Genomic DNA, 20,588 nt, shown 5'->3' on the forward strand with positions numbered 1-20,588 from the left:
TGTCTCAAAATTTTGATGTGACCCCTTTGACTTCTTGTTAAAAAAAATAAATTAAAGAACATACAGATTCTATTTATAAAATAGGTACTATTTAATAATTCTAATATCAATTATTGTTAAAGTTGATATAAATATAAAAATTGATATTATATTTTAATTAAATTAAATTTACTATATAATATAGTACATAGTAGTTAAAAAATTTTTGAATAAAAAAACAAAAAAATAAAACAAAAGGATGGATGGAGAAGTTGATCATTACCCAGATTTTTTAAATAAAGACTTTGTACAAATCACGAAGATCGACAAAGGCGCTTTTGGTGTTTGTTTTGATTTATACAAATTAGAGAACAAAAAAAATGAGAAATAGAAAATTTTTGTTGCCCGGCGGAAAGACGATTCGAAGTTTGTGAAAAACAAGAAGCGAAAGAAAAATATTTAAGGGTAGAGTATACGTGCTCAAGCTGATGTTTGGAGAGACTGACAAGGATGTGGAGTCGGTGTGCGATGAGATTGTTGTCTTGGCATCGACAAACCACCGGAATGTAGTCCGGTATTTGGATGCGTGGATCGAATCGATGTGTTTGTGAATATTTAATTTCAGTTTTAAAAGTTCAGAAATCACAATCTTGTGGAAATGAGTGAAAGTGACGAATAGGCGTGACGGAGTACGACAAATATTACAAAGAGATTGACGAAGAGAGTGAGGAGTGCGAAACGCCGAAAATTTCCGAAAAAATCAAGACTGTCCCATCTCGAAAGAAGAATCCCAACCTCAAAGTTTCCGATCTTGATTATGAGTTAGGGAATAAAGAAGACGACTTTTCAGAAAATGATTTCAACCAAGATTGGTCTGTTGAAGATACTGCTGTTCCTGATGCGGATGACATACAATGGGGGTTTGATGAAGATTTGGACGGTTCCGATAAAGTAACAAAACAATCTGATTTGAAATGTGATTGTGATTTTGACAACGAGATTGACGAATGTCAGAATAAATCTGCTCAAGAGGATACAGAAAACGAAGAAATTGAATACTTTTCTGAGAAGTCAGGAATTGACGATGAAAAATTGTCTGACAAAGACAATTCCTCAACCTCCTCTCCTGATGCTCAACCCGATAATGTAGCAAACCAACCTATAACTTTATCCCATTCTCGGCTCGACACAAGAAGTGAGCAAGAGAAATTGGCGACCGTTCGAGTCGTTGTGATTCAAATGGAGTACTGTAGTGGCAGCAATTTGAGTCGCGTTTGTTATTTTTGTACTATAAATAATAGTTAAATAAACAATAAAATATAATACAGTATAATAGTAACGACAAGATCATTGAGTCGGGGGAGCTCCACGTTTCGAAGAAGAACTCGACTGAAAAGGTATCGAATTATTTCAAGCAGATCATGAAAGGCATCGAATACATTCATTCGAAGAATATTATCCACGGTGATTTAAAACCCGCCAACATCTTTCGGGAGGGTGACGTGTTGAAAATTGGGGATTTTGGATATGCGAGTTTGATCACGACGAATAACAAGTGTAAATTTGTGGGAACACCTGGATATACTGCGCCTGAAGTTGAAACGGGGAATTATGACACGAAAATAGACATTTATAGTGCGGGTGTTATTCTGATGGAAATGTGCATGAGCTGTGTGACGCGGACGGAGTTCATTGGAGGGTTGGAATTATTAAAGAAGGGGAAGGTGAGCGATAGCGTGTTGAATTACTACCCGCAGTTGAGCGAGTTGATACCGAAGATGACAAATGAAAGTCCGGAGAGAAGGCCAACGAGTGAGGAAATTCTCGGAAGACTTTTTGGGATGGAAGAGACGAAGAGAAAACTCGAGGGGATTGCGCCGATGCTACAAAATCACTTTGGCGTGTTTCCGACGATTGTCTCGAAGGCTGAATATAGGAACAGTGATGAGTGTGTTTTTCGAGAAAAGTTCTTGGAAGGGGTTGGGAAAATTCAGAACTTAATGAAGAAAATAATTAAAATGTGTGGCGGAGAAGTGAGAATTTTGTATCCCATAGTCCCATATAAAGTGGTGGAAAACAATGAAGTCACATCACCATTACTTATTAATTGTGATAAGAATTTACTTGTGGTGTTGAACAATTTCAATGATATCACCAAATATGTCATGGAACAAAGAAAATGGAAAGACGAACGAGTGATGGGGGTATTTGTTGGGATTTATGATATGAGTAACGCAGATGTCGCGAATTACTCCGGGGGATTAATACTGAAAAGTTCGATGAATGAAGATTTGACAATGGATATCGCCGAGATATTTGGGATTGTGATTGAATTGTTAACAAAGATATCGAATAACTTTAAAATCAAAGTTTGTTGGTATATTGAATTAAATAGATATACTACAATAATATAGACTATAATAATACTAATATATTTATAATATAATAATATAATACTAATAACATATTTAACGAATAGATAACAAACGATTTTATTAACACGGTAATCATGAGACTTCCAAAAGACCAACAGAAACGATTATTTAAAGAAGAGAATTCACTTCCACAAATGATTCGGGCATTAAAGATGATGAAAAGTGGGAGAGTTCTTCAAAATCCATTTGAAGAGTCTTCTGTAGAAAATTTCATACAAGAACTGGAGATGTACTGCGACGTGTGTGATAACAAGGTTTTTTATTCGTCGGTATTGCATAGCCAAAGTCATGACGGAGATCTTTTGGATATTGAAATTCAAATCAACGAACAAGTAGTTGGGAGTGGTGGTGTCTTAAAGCGAGTTGGTCGTGATGCGAATGAATCAGCAGTTGGTGTGTTACTTAACCAGACGATCATCGCTCTTTTAGAAGAGGAAAGCATCACCAAGAATCTTGACACCCCTCAAATTGGGGATGTCTTCATTGACATTGAGAATGAAACATTACTTAAGATGGTTCGCCTGTACTTTGAACGAAGTAACTTACACGTCATCGAGAGCAACTTATATCGTGAGAGTAATAAGAAGTGGATTCGTGTGAAAATGACCGACCATTCGAATATCGTTACTTTTGATGAAATAGAGTTTGGGACGACACAAATCTCGGTGAACTTATTCTTAGAAGACCAGATAGTTGGTGGGAAGGGGAATATGAATATATTAGACGCCATAGAGTACATCAAAGAAGTATACAAGAGTAACTGGATCGTTGGAGAGAAAGTGAATATTCCATCGCGACTTGCTCTCTATAACAAAACGCCAGTGATTCCAAGTGTAAGCGTTCAAGAAGAGTATATCAAGTGTTTGATTGAAAAGAATGTCAGATTTACGCTCTCAGAAATACAGAAGGATAAACATTTTGACAAAACACTCTTTCAAAAGATCACGTCTACTGTAGTTAAGTTGAATCAATGCTTTGGTGCGGTGGCAGATGATATTACCGTTCCGTCCGTGTTAATTGTGTATTCAAAACCGGATAAAGTGTATATTCCTCTCATGATCAATCCCTCGCGACTGCAGACCGACAAATAAATCCATTCAAATGATATTTATCTTAAAAAATCAATTAAATTACTTCTTTTGGGTTAGGAATTTCTTGAAGTCTGAGAAGAACGATGGGAGGTCCAAGTAAGCGTCCAAGTCCATCTGTGTCAAGTCGAATTTGTCGTTATCGAAATACGGGAAAAGATATAACCAAGTCGAGTGGTCGACGCCATCTGCACACTTCTCTGTGACGAAGTGTATGAAGTCCTCCAATTTCTTATTTCCATTGAAAAAGAGGTTGACGGTCAGTTGAGTCATTTCAGGCGGGATAGTCCCACTTGCTTTCTCCGGACCATTAAAGAAGAAACAGGCGTTAAAGACTTGTTCTGCTATTAATTTGTCTTCTAAGATGGTTTTTGGTAGTTTCTGCTTAAAGTTGTTCAATGAATTCACTTGTGCATGTGTCAATCCTTTGATGAAGTGGTCGTACGAGATTTCGTTAGTCTTCGCGTCGAAGATCCACGCAATGTAAGTCGTTCTGAAATCGTCAAACACTGTAATTTCATTCTTCTCATCTTTTTTGAAGTCACATAAATCCTCGTAGAAGGAAACTAACTTCTCATTCATAATAAGACCATCAGTCGAGTAAGTCTCAAATTCATTTTTAAGTGCCAAAAGCTCTTCGTCGGAAAATTTGGGCACTTCATTGTCGATTTTGTAGATTGGAGCTAAAGTGAACTCAATCAAAGATGGGGCTTCGGGTTCTTTCGGTTTGGAAAATTCTTTGGGTATTTCCTTTGGTGCTTCGACTTCGGGGGTCTGTGGTGGAGGCGTTGCTTTCGGACTTTTCTTACTTGGCTTCTCGTTCTTATTCCCCATTTTTTGTGTTTTTCAGTGGTTCGATTGAAAAACAATTTTTAATCGAAAAATGGTGAAATAACAATTTTTTTATGACAGTTTATTTGTATTATATTGTTATTGTAAATTTACTATAAATTTTTAATACAAAATTTGATGAATTATGTTATTTCAAAATCATTTATTTTACCATTAATTTGGTGTTAAAAATATATTATTTAAAATTTGAATCAAAAGGTAAATAAAGAGTTTAAGAAAACATAAGAAAAAAACTTAACACAAGAAATCATCCAACATTTTTGACTTTTGTTTTTTTTATCCACAAAAAGTTTAAAGTCAAAAGACCGTATTATTTTAAAAAATAAATAAAAAATAATTGTTTTTTAGTATTAAATTACACTAAAAAAGTGGGAAAACTTTCATAATTGTTCATTTCGAAAATCTGAGTTAAAATCAACAGTTCGTTCTGCCAAAAATGGACCATCAACGAAAAAAATCTCAAAAAAGATTTTTTTGTTTTGTCTTGTGACATGATGACAAAAGATTGAGAAGAATGGAACAACGGCTTAGGTAAGAGAGAAAAAAACTGGTAAAACCAGTTGAAATGGAATTGGTAATTGTCCTTCTAGCACAATTGCTTTTCATTGCAGTTGTGTTTGGGACGGCACTAGCTGTAGCATGTGCCTTCAGAGCACAGAAGAAAAAGAAAGACCAACAATACTCGAAGGTTGAACAGAATAATTATAACCAAGTCCCCGAACTGTCTTTTCCAAAGATGGTGAACAGAATGACAGCTCTGTATCATAAACCATTAAGCCAATCATCTATTGGAATCGACATACCCCGTCTTGTTCCAAAACTGATTTTTGTTTCTGAAGACGGGATTGATCGGAAAGAATTGATCAGTGGTGCGAACTTGTATAAAGATGATGACCAATACGCAATGGAACGCACTCTTGAAAAAGTTGTATCTGAGATGATACTCCAATTCGATGGGAAGAAACTTGTTGAAAAGTTTCGCAAGGAATTCGAAGCACAATTTGTTTATATAAAAAAGGGGGGAAATGGTGATTGTGGTACTTTTTTCACAAAATTATTACCAAAGGTCTTTCCTGAAGACTCACTCACTTTGATGGTTATGAAGACGTTTACTCAGGCTCTCTTCGCTTCTGCAGTCGAATTTTTATTACCTTTGAGACTGAGTCATGGATACCATGACGGGTTTTCTGGTTGGAGAATATTATTAATAAACACACCTACTGAAGTTATTGTCAGACACGTGAAAGGGGAGAAAAGTTACAAATCTGACGGATTTACATTTGAGTGGTCGCTTGTTTATATCATCAACAAGAAGACTCGGGAGATCTCCAACGTCAAAATCAACATCTTCAACGTCGACTTCATCAATTACCCTCTCGAAAATCAAAAGGGATTTAATTCCATGATTGACAACATTAACCGCACCGCACAATTTTAATGATAATTTGTTTATTTGTCAATGAAAATTATATTTAAATTCATATTCCCCTCATAATCACAGTAAATTTAAAACAAAATTTCCTTTTTCAACAATTAACACTTAAACTTTTACACTTATTATTTGTTTTGTAAAAAATTTATTTTAGTAAAATAAACCATTTTATACGTCAAATGTTATTTGATTTGTTTTTCTATAATAAAAAGTCCAAAAATACCACAAATTCGTAAGGTTTATATGTGATAAAGTCATTACGACATTATGGTGATAATTTGATTGGAAATAGAAGTGTTGATACAAAGAGTGCAAAGAAATAAACAAGAGTTAGTAGTTGACATGGGCAACATGGTAATATGTTAATATCTGGCGAAATGATAAGTAAAAATCAAGTAAATAATCAGAAAAACAATACATCACCGGTTTATTTTGCCTTCACAAAAGACTATTGAAGACACAACAAATCTTTGATCAACTTAATTGCAATAAACTGTTGAATGGGACATTGTTTTAGTTTAGACTGATTCAGAAAAAAAATAATTTTACTTACTTACAAAAAACAGTAAGAAAAGACTTGAAATGTTGTATATAATCACCAATTAATTAAATACATTTAATTCTTATTTTCATTTATTTTTAAATGTGTATTTAGTGTCGTTTAATCTTTTTCTTGAATTTAAATGTGTGCTGATCTCGTTTTTTATTTTATACCTTTAAAAACTAAGAAAATGAATAAAGTGACAAATTTGTCAAAAAATAACATGAATTCTTAAATTAGAAAAATAAAAAAGTCATTTACTTTTACTTTGTTATGGATCAATAAAAGGTATACGATAAATAGTAGAAATGTGGAGATACCAAAAAGGAATTCCAACAAATACAATTCCACCGATAATATTGCCAAAAGAAACTGGTATTAAATTACACCAGACTATCTGTAACATATTTATCTTTGCTCCATACATTTGGGCCAATGGCAAAAAGAACATATTTGCAACACTATGTTCAAACCCAAGTGAAACAAACGTCATTACAAAAATACTTAAAATTGCAACCTTTCCAATTACATCTTTTGATGAAAAGCTCAAAATAACTGCAGTACAAACCACCCAGTTACAACCAATTCCACTCAAAATTGCTCTACCAAAATCAAGTTGAACTTTTGCTTCTCCGATTTTGATTAGAGCCTCAATGTAAAGTTTATTATCAAAACTGCCAAGTACTTTCCCAAACATAACAGCGACAAAAATTGAACCAATTAAGTTCCCAAAATAGGTTGTTATAAGTGATTTAATAACAAAATACCACTTAATTTTCCTTTCCAATAATGTTGGAATTAAAGTGGCGCAATTGGAAGTGAAGAGTTCACTCTGTGTGAATACGACGAGAATAAGTCCGATACTAAAACATGCTCCAAACACAAATTTAGAAATTCCCAATTCAGAACTTGGCAGAGCGTTACCTATATTAATAGACATCAATCCCCCAACTGATAATAACATTCCACCCATTATTGAAAGACCAATCATCTTAATTAGGGGATACTCACACTTTTGGATACCCGCTTCGACAATAGATCGCATCATTGAAGGAAAGGAAACGTAATGACTTGTTTGACATTTTAAGACGACGTCAGAATTGCTTTCACTAAATAATGATACTATCTTTTGCTGTGATGACACCTTGTTTTCTGGTGCAAGTATAGTGCTTTCCAGCTCTATTTCCTTTTCGTCTGTATTCATTCTCAATGTAAAAATCAAAGATTAACAAGTGTTTTAAATTTAGAACAGTTTAAATTCCATTGTGTTAATTCTTCTGGAGAACTAATTTACTATATTATATAGCTTTTTATTATTCCTTTTTTATACCTAGGTATCATTTCTTATTCATCATTTTTTTTGATAAAAAATAACTGTATTGTATATTCTAGTTTATGAACTAAACCTTATACCCCAATTTGTCTTTCACATCGAACTATATTATCTAAAAGATTAACTAAAAAAACAACTAGTACAATGAACCATAATTAAACAACTTTCTTCTAACAAAACACAATCAACATTCACTCAAAGAACTTCATATCCTTGTCTGTACAGAACAATTTTGACTTCGGGAAGATGGGGAGTGGTTCCGTGTACATTTTGAGGACGTCTTCGTTGTCCATATTCATTGGGATGTCCCGAGTGAATCCCTTAACCGCGTCGTCGAACGTGTTCATATCCTCGTCCACTTCCATATCTATAGTGTGTTCGTCATGTCTTGGTGGGGCCTTGAACTGTAAACTCGGAAGTGTTGAGTTCCCAACTTCCTCTAAAACTTGCATGACTTTTCCTAAGATATCATCACAATAATTTCGGGAATTGCAATTTTTCATTTGGGCACTCGTGGGAATAGTAATCTTCAAGTCAGGAACGTAATACTCAAGATAATCATTCACTGGTATCTCTTTTCGTCATTGTTACTATCCTATAGTTCGGTTCTATTATATTGAATTGTTTCTCATAAAAACAAGATTGAAATATATGGAACGAAAAAACATTTAAGCAGAAAAAAAAGAATAAAACAAACGGTCTGGGATGGTTAGATCACACGCAGCAGCAGTCTCATAACACCAACACCGAGCGGTATTGCTGACAGTATATCCGCCACCACCAACTAGAATCATTGGCAGACCAAAGGCTTTGACCCTTTTCATGCACTCACAATGGCCTTGGATACTTAAATTGAAGAAACCAAGCCTGTCACCATTCAAACTGTCGGCTCCACATTGCATGACGACAGCACCTGGCTGGAAAACTTCCATCGCTCGGTCAATTATTGGGTTGAAAAGTTTGTGATAATAATCGTCGTTTATACCGTCTTTCAGTGGGACATTGATTGAGTAATTTTTGCCTTCGTCAACACCAACCTCGTCCACGTCTCCGGTTCCTGGGAAGTAGTTGTCGCCATATTTGTGTAGAGATAATGTCATCACCCTGTTCGTCGCTTTGAACGCCTCTTCTACTCCATCTCCGTGGTGATGATCAATGTCAATATAAAGTACCCTCGAGTGCACTTTGAGCAGCTCCAAAATCGCACACACAATGTCGTTGATGTAACAAAATCCAGAGGCTTGTGACTTTTTGGCGTGGTGAAGTCCGCCAGACCAGTTCACACAAACGTCAGCAGCTCGCTCATTAATTTTCATGGCGCAGCCCAACGAACTCCCAACTACAGTTTGGACAAACGGGTAAAGTCCTGTTTGTTATTAAAATTCATTCTCCCAACATAAAACAAACCGTCAAAAACTGGACAATCGTCGGTGAAGTTGAACTCTTCCAATGATCTTCTGAAGTGCTGGAGTTGCGCCATCTCTGGTGTGACTCTCTGCAAAAAGTCAATATAGTCTTTTGAGTGGAACATTTCCAGTTGCTCGTTTGTTGCTCTCCAAGGCTTCTAAACGTTATTCGATTCACTTTGAACACAAATGATATCACATGTATATTTAAAGTTTATTTCTTATTATAGTGGTTCTATTTATGTTATGAATAAATGAGTTTAAAATATATTTGACAAAACACAAAAAGTCAAATACAGTGTTAATAAAATGAATAGTTCTTAAATAGTTTAACATAGAAAATGTCATGAAAATATATGTAAAGAAAAAAGAAGTAATTTATTAAAACTTAAACTATATTGTATGGTTAAATTGCGACACAACTAAATCGAAAAGCAAACGTAAATGTTGAGGCGTTGGTATATGCCATACTCCATTATGAGGTGATGGACCAACTTGTTGCGCAACGGTTTCATTGGATGTCCGAACCCGTAGTCGAATTCACCCACGTTATGATCGTAGAAATAGCAGACTCTTGTCATCTTCTCTTTTTGAATTTTCAGATCACTTGTCAAAACCTATTTTTCGAATCAAAATTTTCTTGTTTTATTTATAGCTCTGTTTGGTTATTTATTTCCTGATTCACAAGATTTTAATAGAGTAATTTTTCGGTCCAAAACAAAAAAATAACAAGCTTTGTATTTATTATAATTTTTTTGATGTTTTCATTTCGAAACTTAAACTTTAAGCATTATTATACTTTAAGTACATCTAGACTCGATTCAGGCGATTGCAAAGTCTTAAAAACAAACTTTGTTTGTTAAGGTGTTTTTTGATCAGGGATTTCTTATAAAACTACTTTGTTTGGAATGAACAAAACACGTTTCTCTTAAAATAGAATTGTTATATAGTTATTTATTATTATTTTATAATTTGTAAAGTTCTATTTTTAAAAAGATTCCATTTTAGAATAAAAATGTTAAATAATTAAATAAATACAAATCAACTTTCAAATTACATCATTTTTATTGATACATTTCAGCACCACCTTTTTTAAAGCTGAATAAACAATGTGATTCCAACGGTATAGAAATACTTATCGATTTTTATTGAATGTCAATTAAATATAAAACACATTAATTTTTTGTATAATTTAAGTCAATTCATTATAATTAATTGTTAATTAATTAATAAATAAAACATTATTTTGATGGAAACTTCGTTTTGTTATTTTCATCTTTTTTCATTAAACATAAAGAAAAGTTTATGCTATTCCTATGTTTGGATGATTGTATTATTTGATTAACTAAATTATATAAATAATAAACTTAAACATATAGTTCTTTTTATTTATACATTACCATTTAACATTAAATGCCACACCTACTTTGCTCTAAAAAAGTCATATTTCAAAACTATTCAATTGTAATAGTAAACTATTATTAAACTATATAATTCTCGCCAAAATAGAGTAGACACCACATTTTTGTCAACAGAAGTATACTTACCCCCTAGACTTTCCTTACAAGTGAAATTTAATAAGTTTCATTCCAAACCCATCCAAAAGACTATGTCCCGCCAATCACATTCTAAAAATCATTCTCTTGATTCGTGCCCGGTTACCCCACGCTCACACAAGCACTCTTCCGATGACATTTCACTCCAAGACAGTTCTATCGTAAAGATGTGCATTGATGCAACCGATAAAGTTCTCAGTTCCGAAATGCCTCCATCTAAGCTTTTGAAAACATTTTCAAAAACAAAAATAAAAATTTTAGATTCAAATTTTTCAAAAGCTTTTCTTCGAATTTTTGTTTTTTCGTTGCCACCTGACAATCGTCTTATTCTCTTCAAACTGACTGACTTGGTCCAAAACGGGAAAATCGACAAAACTACTCTCGGCAGACTTTTATTTGGAAAAACCTTCTTAGAAGAGACTTGTTTGACCTTTGTAAACACTTTATTGGCTAAGAAGGAGGAAGTTTTCTTATTAAATGGCGACCCGGCGTATACCGAAGACGGAAAAATTATTTCAGCAAGTCCAAGTGCTTTATGGGATTATCAAATGGCTAATAGTGCAGAGGAACCACTCTTCTTTCAATACGTGGCAAACCTCTTCTCAGATGATGATTTTGTGATTGAAAAAGCCAGAACGGAGGTCGTAAGATTGAAAGCCGTTTCGACACAAGAATATGAAAAGTTCGAGATTTTAATCAGATTCCTGAGATTGAAAAAAATCATTATCTCACTTCTCAAAAAAGGGATCGACGGAACGAAGAGAAATAGAATACTGGAATTTTTCAATGAGAAAAACTTCCCTAAAGGACTTTTAAGGGAATTTGATGATTCTTTTGCATTAAACCAAAGTCAAAAGGTGTCTGAAATTGTACGAAAAAGAAATTTAAAGTTGCGGATTATAAGTAACGAAAACGTGCCTTCCTCCATTGAGCGAGTTTACGTCAAAAAACTCAAAAAATACATTTTAAGTTCCACATTGCCAAAATCACAACCCATCCAAAAATCAAAAGCAGAAACTCAAAATGGTTTTGAGTTTGGAGCAGGTAGTCCTCTAAAAAGCGAATCATTCTGGTTGATTACGAAGGAGAATGTTGAGACTGTCGTGGAGCAACTTGCTCTTGCTGACCAACAGAGACTTTCTGAAATACCTGTTTTTGAATTTTGTTCGGAGTTGATAGAAGAGAGTCCGAGTGTTTGTCAGTACATCGAATGGCTGAAGTGTCTTGAGCAGAAGTTTATGAAACTTGGTAATGAGAAAGATGTACTGAATTGGTTAGTTAAATTAGCGTGGAGTATGTCTAAGATCTACGAAATGAATCTCTCGCATTTACTCTTTTCTATTCTTGTGAGGAAGTCCATTGAAGTCCAAGACTTCACATCCCTTTTAAAGAAGAATAGAAAGATCGAATATGCCAATTTGTACACACTCTTCTCAATTCAAAAGAACTGTGGGATCTATCGGAATCACATGAAATTGGTCAGCGAGAACGTGTCTAAAATCCTTGTCTTTACTATTTGGCTCAAGGACATGATTGGCATCAAACAAATTCCAATCTGGGAAGAAAACTCACACAACGTCGTTTGTTATAATCGCGTCAAGCTTCAAACGGAGAAGATTCATGAACTAGTAAAATGTATTAATACGCCTTTTCCTTACTATCGGGTCGACAAGTTTAATATGTATTTCCAGTGATTTTGGTTTTATTTGATTGTGTTATTTAGTGTTAGAGTAACTTTAATATAAAACAATAAGTTGAATTAAAAATAGAACAATGAATATGAATAAATAATGTGTGTGTTTTTTCATTGTACTTAATGGTACTAGGAAAGAGTACTGTTAATCATACTCTTTTTGTTTTCACCGTTATTTTCATTTTCTTGTAGAATTGTTGTTGAAACAAAGTACTTAAAATAAGAATCAACATTATAATGGACATTATTAGAAGATTCTGATTCACTCTGGTGTTCAATTGGTGTTGGAAAGGTGTCCATATAATTCTGTACAAATCCATGATCATTCTCAGTTATTACATCCTGGAAACCCATTTCACATGGCACTTCGATTGAGTCGAAACTACTTTGTTCTTCAAAAATGTGTACTTCATTTTGATAGTGTGGATTATTATCATTGGTTTTTGTTTTGGAAGTTGATGATGTTGTTTCTGTTCTACAATTACAATTAATATAACTTACACTTTCTGATGCACACAAATTACTTGTAGCATACATATAATTTGATAAAGATGTAATATCCAATGGAATGTAATTTGAGGTTTCATCAAGATGCACTTGTCCGTTTTGATACAAGAAAATGTGTTTATTAATTTTTGGAGTATTAACAACACTTTCAAATAGTTCTCCAATTTTCTGATGTACTTTTGCCCCAATTTGGTATATAAAATCTTTTTTATTGATTAATTCCCATTTATTATTATTTTTGTTAAACATTGGGATTGAATTGAGTTTAGGTATAAAGGTTGTTTTTCCGTTTGTTTTTGTCACTTTCATGCTTTGATCAAGGTTATGTTCCTTTGCACATTTGAACATCAATTTGTTCAAATATTGAAACAAAAGCGCTTCTCTTCTTTTGTTGTTTTGTTCACTCATTGGAGAAACTTCTAATTCAATTAACTCGTTATTTATTGTGATAGAATTCGTTATCTTTTGATCAAAGATAATATCCCCATCTTTGGTAATTATTTTGGATACAGTGAAATTTAAAGTAAGTAAAGTTTTTGAACCATCAACATACTTATATTTTTTGTTGCAATCAATGATAAACGATACATTTTCAATCTGCATTGCAACATAGACACATCCCATCAAATAATACCGTTTTTCTGTTTCACTCTTCCTTTTCATTATCATGTTTTTAAAATTATCTTTGGTCTTCTTTTTAGTCCCCTTTTCCATCTTTTTGAAAGACATTGTGAATATCCAAGTCGGCCATGTTCTTTTATAGCTAATTATGTTAAAATACATATAATAATATGGCAAAGTAGGATAGTCCTGTTCAGTTTTTTTACTAAGTACATTACTGAAGCAAAAAGAGTAATTCTGTTTTAAAAATATATTTAAATTATTATTGTTAGTAATTTTAATGAATAGTTAATAGATATTTATTACGTTCATTGAATTGTGTTTTTATTATTGTTAAATGCCACAATTACTAAGACTAATACTTATTAAATAATATAATTATTTTTTCAGTTTTTTTACTATAACTCGTTAAAAAATCAATTTGAAGTATTATTGTAGTATTCAAATTCATTGACTTTAAACTCAAACAATGATGATATTAAATAATAATTGGTTGTTTTGTTTAAATATTAGGGATAATAATCCATTATACAAAAACAATAATGTCATAATTAATGTCCGTAATATTCCCGTTTAATCAAACTAAAAACATTTATTTTTATATGTTAAATTTCAAAAAATTGCAATTATTTATAAAATAATAATAATTATTAAATGGCATATTTATGTTTTCAAAATTTCATAATTTAATAATGATACAATCATAACAAACACTATTTGTTAAGTTCATTACAAATATCCCAAAAATAACTATCCTAATAACCCACTTCACCATTTTATAACCAAAATGCTCATTTTATTATATCAACTCGCAAATTATTATACCATTTTTTCATCAATAATTATTTTTGAAACACCTGTTTATAACCAATATAATACAAACCTCAATATCATTTACTATTTCTTTTAATTATTTTTAACAATTTAAAACCATTTCAATATTAAAAAATAACCATACATTATAATTATAATTATCAAAAATACTAAAGCAACTTAACACACAAAAAACAACATTTAACATGGTAAAAAGAAGATAAAGTAGTCATTAAATCAAAATTCATCGAATCATTTGTTAAGGTTTTAAAAATCAAAAATATTTTTTTTGGATTATACCTAGAGCAATTAGATTTCTAGATACATTTAACACGATTAAAAATAACAAATCAACAATGCAAACAACAGCAACATCACAAGACGACAAAAAAAGAGGATGAAGAAATACAACTATCAATTTAATACAAAATTCAACACAACCAAGACATTTAGTACAACTTTCAACACAGTCACCACAACAAGTAGTACAACAGAATAAACTTTTAACAAATACACTCAACACATTCCAAAGGCAATAATTTTTTACAGATAGGTTTGTTAAATGCAAAGATTTTTATCAAATAAAATAATTTTTTAATACATTACTAGAATTACAAAGAACTAAATTATGATTAAAGTGTACCAATTATACTATTTCAAAATACTCAAATTCACCTACAAACAAAATTAAGTAATTTTTAATTTACACATTAAAAATCCTCGAAAAAAATACAAATTTCAAGTGTTTAGAAAGATTCAATTACAAACAGTTTGATGAAGTGTTTGATCTAGTTACAAGTAATGGAAAGTGAAATGCTGTAAATTATCATTATTTTATCCAAAAGAGATTTGACCTACATGATATTTCAAAAAACAACCCTGAATTGCAAAGAACTGTTTCTTCTTTTATTTGAATACATTAAATATAGGTTTTCTTATTTAATTTTATATCAAATACTAGAAAATAATTTTTTGTGACAAATATTATGATTATATTGTGTTAAATGTACAACAAGTTCTTTCATTAAAGAAAATATAATAAAGTGTTGAAAATATTTCTAGTAAAACAAAAATGTATTTTATTGATTCAATATATAAAATTTAAGATAGTTGCCATATTATTCTATTGTTTAGAAAGAACTCTATTTTGGAAAGTGACACCAAATTTGGAGAATTCTACAATATAGTCAACGATCTTGACTAAAAAATAACAACATAAAAATGTGGATGAAAAAATAGACAAGTAAAAAATAATTATTACTCATTTAACACAACTCAATTAATGTCAAAACATAACGATATGTCAACTATTTTAAGATGGTAATAAATGTTCGATCGATAATTTATTCATTTGTCATTGATTAACCCGTTTATATGGCTTCATGGGATTCTTTTTAACCATTAAAAGTCCAAAAATAGTTTACATGAAATACTTATTCAACCGTCTTTATATATTTTCAAAAATAAAAATGGGTGTGACAATAATTGATATTTATACTTTAATTAAAATTTAACGGTTCTAGTTTGATGTCATATTATTAACATCAAAAAGTTTGCAAGTTTTACAATTTATTTATTTTTATAATGTCTGTTTAACATTGATACGTGTATGGTTATAATTTTATATGTGTATAATTAATTTTTTGATGAAAAATAACAATATCAAAACAATATATTTTGATGAATCATTAATATAATATTTTTATTAATATGTAAATATTAAATAAATATGCTTAAAATATTTAGTATTTTTTAATAAAAAATGAGAATTATAATCAAGTGTTTTTTTGGTAACACATTTCAATTGTGTCACGTTGTCAATGTTATATTTTTTTAATAAAAACAATTGAGGTTATATATTTAGTTATATGAATTTCAAATGTGTAGTATTGTTAATGAAATGAGAAAAAGGTCATTTAGCAAAAAAACATTTTATATCCATCAACCAAAGTGTTTCTTAAACCATTTTCCCATTCGACACTTTTAATTTCGTAACTGTTTATGGTAATTATAATTTTACTTTTTTGTTACAACACAATTTAAACATTTTGTCATAAATGTTAAGACTCAATCTAATTAGAGTCAAACAATCAAACTCTGTGGAAATGTTTAAATCTAATAAATCCATAAATCTAAAGTAACAACATTTTTTTTGTATAATATGACTTGGTTCCAATAGAAAGTGGGTGTTCGGTAAATTATTGATTCGATTTTGATACTCAAATAATGTTTCAACAAAAGATGTTTGTGGTCGTTCCAATGGTTTTGGAATTCACGTTCACCTCTAATAAATTGAGATATATTCATTGATCCATGAAAACTATTAAAATTTGTATCTTGCAATGAACATCTTGATTTGTTCTTTTTTGGAATGTATATGCTTGATGTGTTGTTGGGAATCCAAGGCCTTTTGACTAAGATATTTTATTTGAATTTTCATTTGAAAACATTTTCACTAACAATATCGTCAATTTGCATTTCGGTTTCAGTGTCATCGTATTAATCTATAAGTTGTATATTTGGAATTTCACTTGAGTAATCTTCATTCATATCAAAGGATAAAATTGAATCAATTCTAAAATCGCACAGAACATGAATTTGTGTTAGTAACTCTTATCATCATTTTTTGGTGTAAGTTCCATATCATTTGTTTTTTCATATTAGTCTTTTTCAAAAAATTCGCTTGTTGTTCATTATTAAAAACCTTGACATTTTGGAATTTTTCGACTGATTTATGTTGTAATAAAAACATATTTACATATTGTTTAAATCTTTTTGTATTTTTCTTATAAGTTGTCTATGGAAATTGATGGTGATTGATGTGAAATGTTCTATAATTTAACACCTTTTATTTTTTGTTTTTTCTCTTTGAATTTTAAAATCGAGGAATAAGTTTTTTGTTGCCAAATTATCTTAATGGTAATTGTGAATGGTGTATAGAACTCTGGGAAATTGTTATAAAATGATCCAAATAATATGTTACAAACGGATTTGAATGTGTATGGTAGTTTATTACCCTTGAACGCAAGCTCATGATCATACAATGTTTAAAGATTATAATTTCAATTACATTTTCAATTATATTTGTTTAAAGTTATTTTTATAATCAATTATTTCTTAATTTTTGTAAGAATTAATTACAAAGTTACGCCCAAGTTACATAACTTTACATGTTGGTGTCCTTTCTTTCAAATTAAAGCAAAAAATTCCTAAAAAATAATTTAAAATTTTAATTAATTTATTAAAATTGAATAGATTTGTAAGGGTTAATAATTTAATTATAAAACCAAATTTTTGATTATTTTTTTGTTATTTATGTTCTAAAAATAACAAATTAAAAACATATTATAAAAAATTATAAGTTTGTTTTATCAAGTAATTAGTTACGACATTTGATATAATTTAAAAATTCTGAACTATTTTTGTTTAGATTTCTAGAAAATAAACCCAATTTTTTCCAATCCAAAAAGTCATTAAATCATGGGAGTTCAAGTTGCCAAAACTAGAACAACGATTTTTTACTTTTGAAAGATCTCCAAAACGGCAAGTTGAGAAAAAAAATACTTCTCTTTTTTTCTTCGAAACTCAGTCTGGCTGTTCAAAACAAATTAGTATGTACTATAAAATATAGTTTGGTTCTAATTATTTGGGTTAGTTGTTGAGTTTGGAACATTCGCTCAATTTTTTTGCAATTTTTAAAAATCGATTTTTTTAATTATTTTCTCTTTATTAATACACATTTTAATTGTAATTATTCGGGGGGTTTTCAGAAATAAAATGGCAAGTGATTTTCAGTTCCACGAACTTGTTATTAAAAAAAACAATAATAGTATATCACTGGTTAAGTAAACTATTAAAATGTATGTTAGAAAGTCTTTAAATAGCAACTCAAAAACTTCTGCGAACAAAAGGCGGAAAAATCCTCACAAAATTCCACAATGGAACAAAAATCAAGATTGGCTCTGAGTATTGGGCGTGCAATGACTAACTTTTTGGGAATATTGGAAGAATGTGGCAAATCCCACGAATTCGATATCAAGTAGTTTTTCGGTGAAATGTGCCTACCCAGCCCGAATAAAAACAGTCTGTTGACTGTGAAACAACAAATCAATAATATACACAATGACGTGGTAACTGATTACAATAATATTCTTCTATTAATAACAATTTAAACAAAAAGACCAATTTTGCTTTTTTTCTTGGTGAGTAGTAAAACAACACAAAAACTTGTTATTTTGGTCAATTAAGGGATAGAATGCCGAATACTTATTTCGTTACCAATGGAAAGGGCATTAAATAAATAAGGTCAAGTATTCCAATAGAATAACCTAACATCCCTTTATGTAACAGTAATAACTTATATCACTTTCCTAATATCTATTAAATTTTCACCCCAAGAGCTAACTATTTTTGAATTATAAGGAAACCAAAAACACTAGTAGATGCCACCACACAATACAGTTTTAATTAGGTCATAATCCCCATTCTTTAGAGCGTTTGTCGCCGATATATTTGTCCCAAAAAATTCAACCCACAACTCCAGTCAACAAGTTAATAGCCTTTTCCAAACAGACAGAATAGAATTAAAGCAACCATTTATTTTTGATTTTTTTATTCCATCAAAAAAGAAATACCTTACAAATCACAATTTCGTTGAAATAATTCCAAAAACACGGGCTTTTTGTATGACAGTTCTGGCACCAATTCAGGGTTTTAAAGAAAAAAAAACTGGATATTATTCATTTCGTTCAGAGCAATGGGTTTGTGTAGTATTCAATTCGACTATCCTCTTCTCACTATTTAGGAAACATGAAGTCGCACGAGATCATCTTTGGGTCACAGGTTCGTGTGTTACTCCTTGGACTTGACTCAGCAGGAAAATCAACCCTTCTTTATCGATTGTCTTCAGGACAAGCCGTCATGACACTTCCAAGTTAGTTTCTAGTACATATTATTAGTATGTAATAATAATATATTCTGATTCGTATATGTATTAATAATAATAACAATTTTATTAATTTATTATTAATAAATAGCAATTGGCTCAAATGTTGAAATTGTGAAGTACGAAAAGACTAAAATGCGGGTCTTGGACATCGGGGGGCAAGAAGTGATGCGGCCCTTCTGGCGGTGCAACTTCCCCAAAACAAATGTCGTCATCTTTGTTGTCGACTCGTGCGACAAAGAAAGACTTCCACAAGTCGCGCAGGAGATTTCTTTGATCGGACAGGAGAAGTGTTTGAAGAAGAGCGTCTTAGCCATCTTCGCGAATAAACAGGACGACTCACGACACGCTATCGCTATCGAGCAGTTGAAGACCGAACTTAAACTTGATCAACTCAATATCCAATGGCAAGTCTTCGCGACAAGTGGAAAGACGGGAATGGGTATTAACGATGGGATGAACTGGATTGTGAGCCACTGTAAATAGTATTGGCGTAATTTGGCATTGTTCTTTCGGTATTATTTATTTTTAGTTTCATTTTAGTTTATTTTTAGTTTATATCAATTACATAAAAAAGTATATATCTATAGTTTCAGATAGTTTGTGTTTAGAATAAAAAAGCTATATGATATTAACAAATTTACTATTTGAGAATTGTATTAAGTAGGTCAAGAACAGTCGAAGCGAAGAGGAAAAAATATTACAGGGTTCTGTATTTAAATGCGAAAGAAACTAGTTAGGGTAAATGGTCAACTTCACGTGCGATAAATGCGGAGATACTATTAAGAAATCGAAGGCAAAACAACACGCATATCAATGCAGAGGGTTCTGCGGATACACTTGCATCGACTGCCATAAATCATTCAAGACAGAGGCCGAGTATGACGCACACAAACAATGCATTACAGAAACAGAAGCTTACCAAGGAGAATTTTTGAAAAAGAAAGAAGCAGAGAAAAAGAAAGCAGAAGAGAAGAAAATAGAAAAAGAGTTAGAAAAGCCAGCTGAAAAAGAAGAGAAGAAACACAAACACGAGAAGAAAGACAAAAAAGATAAGAAAGAAAAGAAGCATCATCATCACGACGAAGAAAAGGATGACAAGAAGAAAGAAGAGAAAAAAGAAGAAAAAGCCGAGAAGAAAGACAAGAAGGAGAAAAAAGCTAAAAAGGAGGAAGTGAAAGCAGAAGAAAAGAAAGAAGAAGAGAAGAAACCCGAGACCAAAGAAGCTAAGGAAGAGAAGAAGAAGGAGAAAAAGGACAAGAAAGATAAAAAGGAAAAGAAAGAAACTAAATCTGAGAAGAAAGAAGAAGAGAAACCAAAGGCTGAAGAGAAAAAGGACGATAAAAAAGAAAAGAAGGAGAAGAAAGAAAAGAAACACTCAAAAAAG

At 31.4% G+C, this 20,588-nt stretch overlaps 7 protein-coding genes across 7 annotated transcripts; 4 read left to right on the forward strand and 3 right to left on the reverse strand.

Annotated features, from left to right (window-relative positions):
- Positions 1-238: 238 nt before the first annotated feature.
- On the forward strand, positions 239-3,505 carry EIN_096010 (interferon-induced, double-stranded RNA-activated protein kinase, putative; the record flags this gene model as incomplete). Its single annotated transcript, XM_004254067.1, has 6 exons — positions 239-322; positions 371-405; positions 449-582; positions 659-1,251; positions 1,326-2,348; positions 2,459-3,505. 6 exons carry the CDS (start codon positions 239-241, stop codon positions 3,503-3,505), a joined length of 2,916 nt encoding a protein of 971 aa, XP_004254115.1.
- A 39-nt stretch (positions 3,506-3,544) lies between these two features.
- On the reverse strand, positions 3,545-4,336 carry EIN_096020 (hypothetical protein; the record flags this gene model as incomplete). The annotated part of the gene is made up of 1 exon (XM_004254068.1): positions 3,545-4,336. The coding sequence occupies one exon, from the start codon at positions 4,334-4,336 to the stop codon at positions 3,545-3,547; it is 792 nt and encodes a 263-aa protein (XP_004254116.1).
- A 583-nt stretch (positions 4,337-4,919) lies between these two features.
- EIN_096030 (hypothetical protein) lies at positions 4,920-5,792 on the forward strand (the record flags this gene model as incomplete). Its single annotated transcript, XM_004254069.1, has 1 exon — positions 4,920-5,792. One exon carries the CDS (start codon positions 4,920-4,922, stop codon positions 5,790-5,792), a length of 873 nt encoding a protein of 290 aa, XP_004254117.1.
- Positions 5,793-6,598: 806 nt separating this feature from the next.
- EIN_096040 (hypothetical protein) lies at positions 6,599-7,531 on the reverse strand (the record flags this gene model as incomplete). Its single annotated transcript, XM_004254070.1, has 1 exon — positions 6,599-7,531. The coding sequence occupies one exon, from the start codon at positions 7,529-7,531 to the stop codon at positions 6,599-6,601; it is 933 nt and encodes a 310-aa protein (XP_004254118.1).
- A 320-nt stretch (positions 7,532-7,851) lies between these two features.
- Positions 7,852-9,647, reverse strand: EIN_096050 (histone deacetylase, putative; the record flags this gene model as incomplete). Its single annotated transcript, XM_004254071.1, has 4 exons — positions 7,852-8,234; positions 8,358-9,026; positions 9,068-9,224; positions 9,507-9,647. The coding sequence occupies 4 exons, from the start codon at positions 9,645-9,647 to the stop codon at positions 7,852-7,854; spliced, it is 1,350 nt and encodes a 449-aa protein (XP_004254119.1).
- Positions 9,648-10,675: 1,028 nt separating this feature from the next.
- EIN_096060 (hypothetical protein) lies at positions 10,676-12,316 on the forward strand (the record flags this gene model as incomplete). Its single annotated transcript, XM_004254072.1, has 1 exon — positions 10,676-12,316. The coding sequence occupies one exon, from the start codon at positions 10,676-10,678 to the stop codon at positions 12,314-12,316; it is 1,641 nt and encodes a 546-aa protein (XP_004254120.1).
- A 6,749-nt stretch (positions 12,317-19,065) lies between these two features.
- On the forward strand, positions 19,066-19,687 carry EIN_096070 (ADP-ribosylation factor, arf, putative; the record flags this gene model as incomplete). Its single annotated transcript, XM_004254073.1, has 2 exons — positions 19,066-19,189; positions 19,293-19,687. The coding sequence occupies 2 exons, from the start codon at positions 19,066-19,068 to the stop codon at positions 19,685-19,687; spliced, it is 519 nt and encodes a 172-aa protein (XP_004254121.1).
- Between the last annotated feature and the right edge of the window lie 901 nt (positions 19,688-20,588).

Source organism: Entamoeba invadens, assembly GCF_000330505.1.
Source record: "Entamoeba invadens IP1 unplaced genomic scaffold scaff_1105074725199, whole genome shotgun sequence".
NCBI lineage: Eukaryota > Evosea > Mastigamoebida > Endamoebidae > Entamoeba > Entamoeba invadens.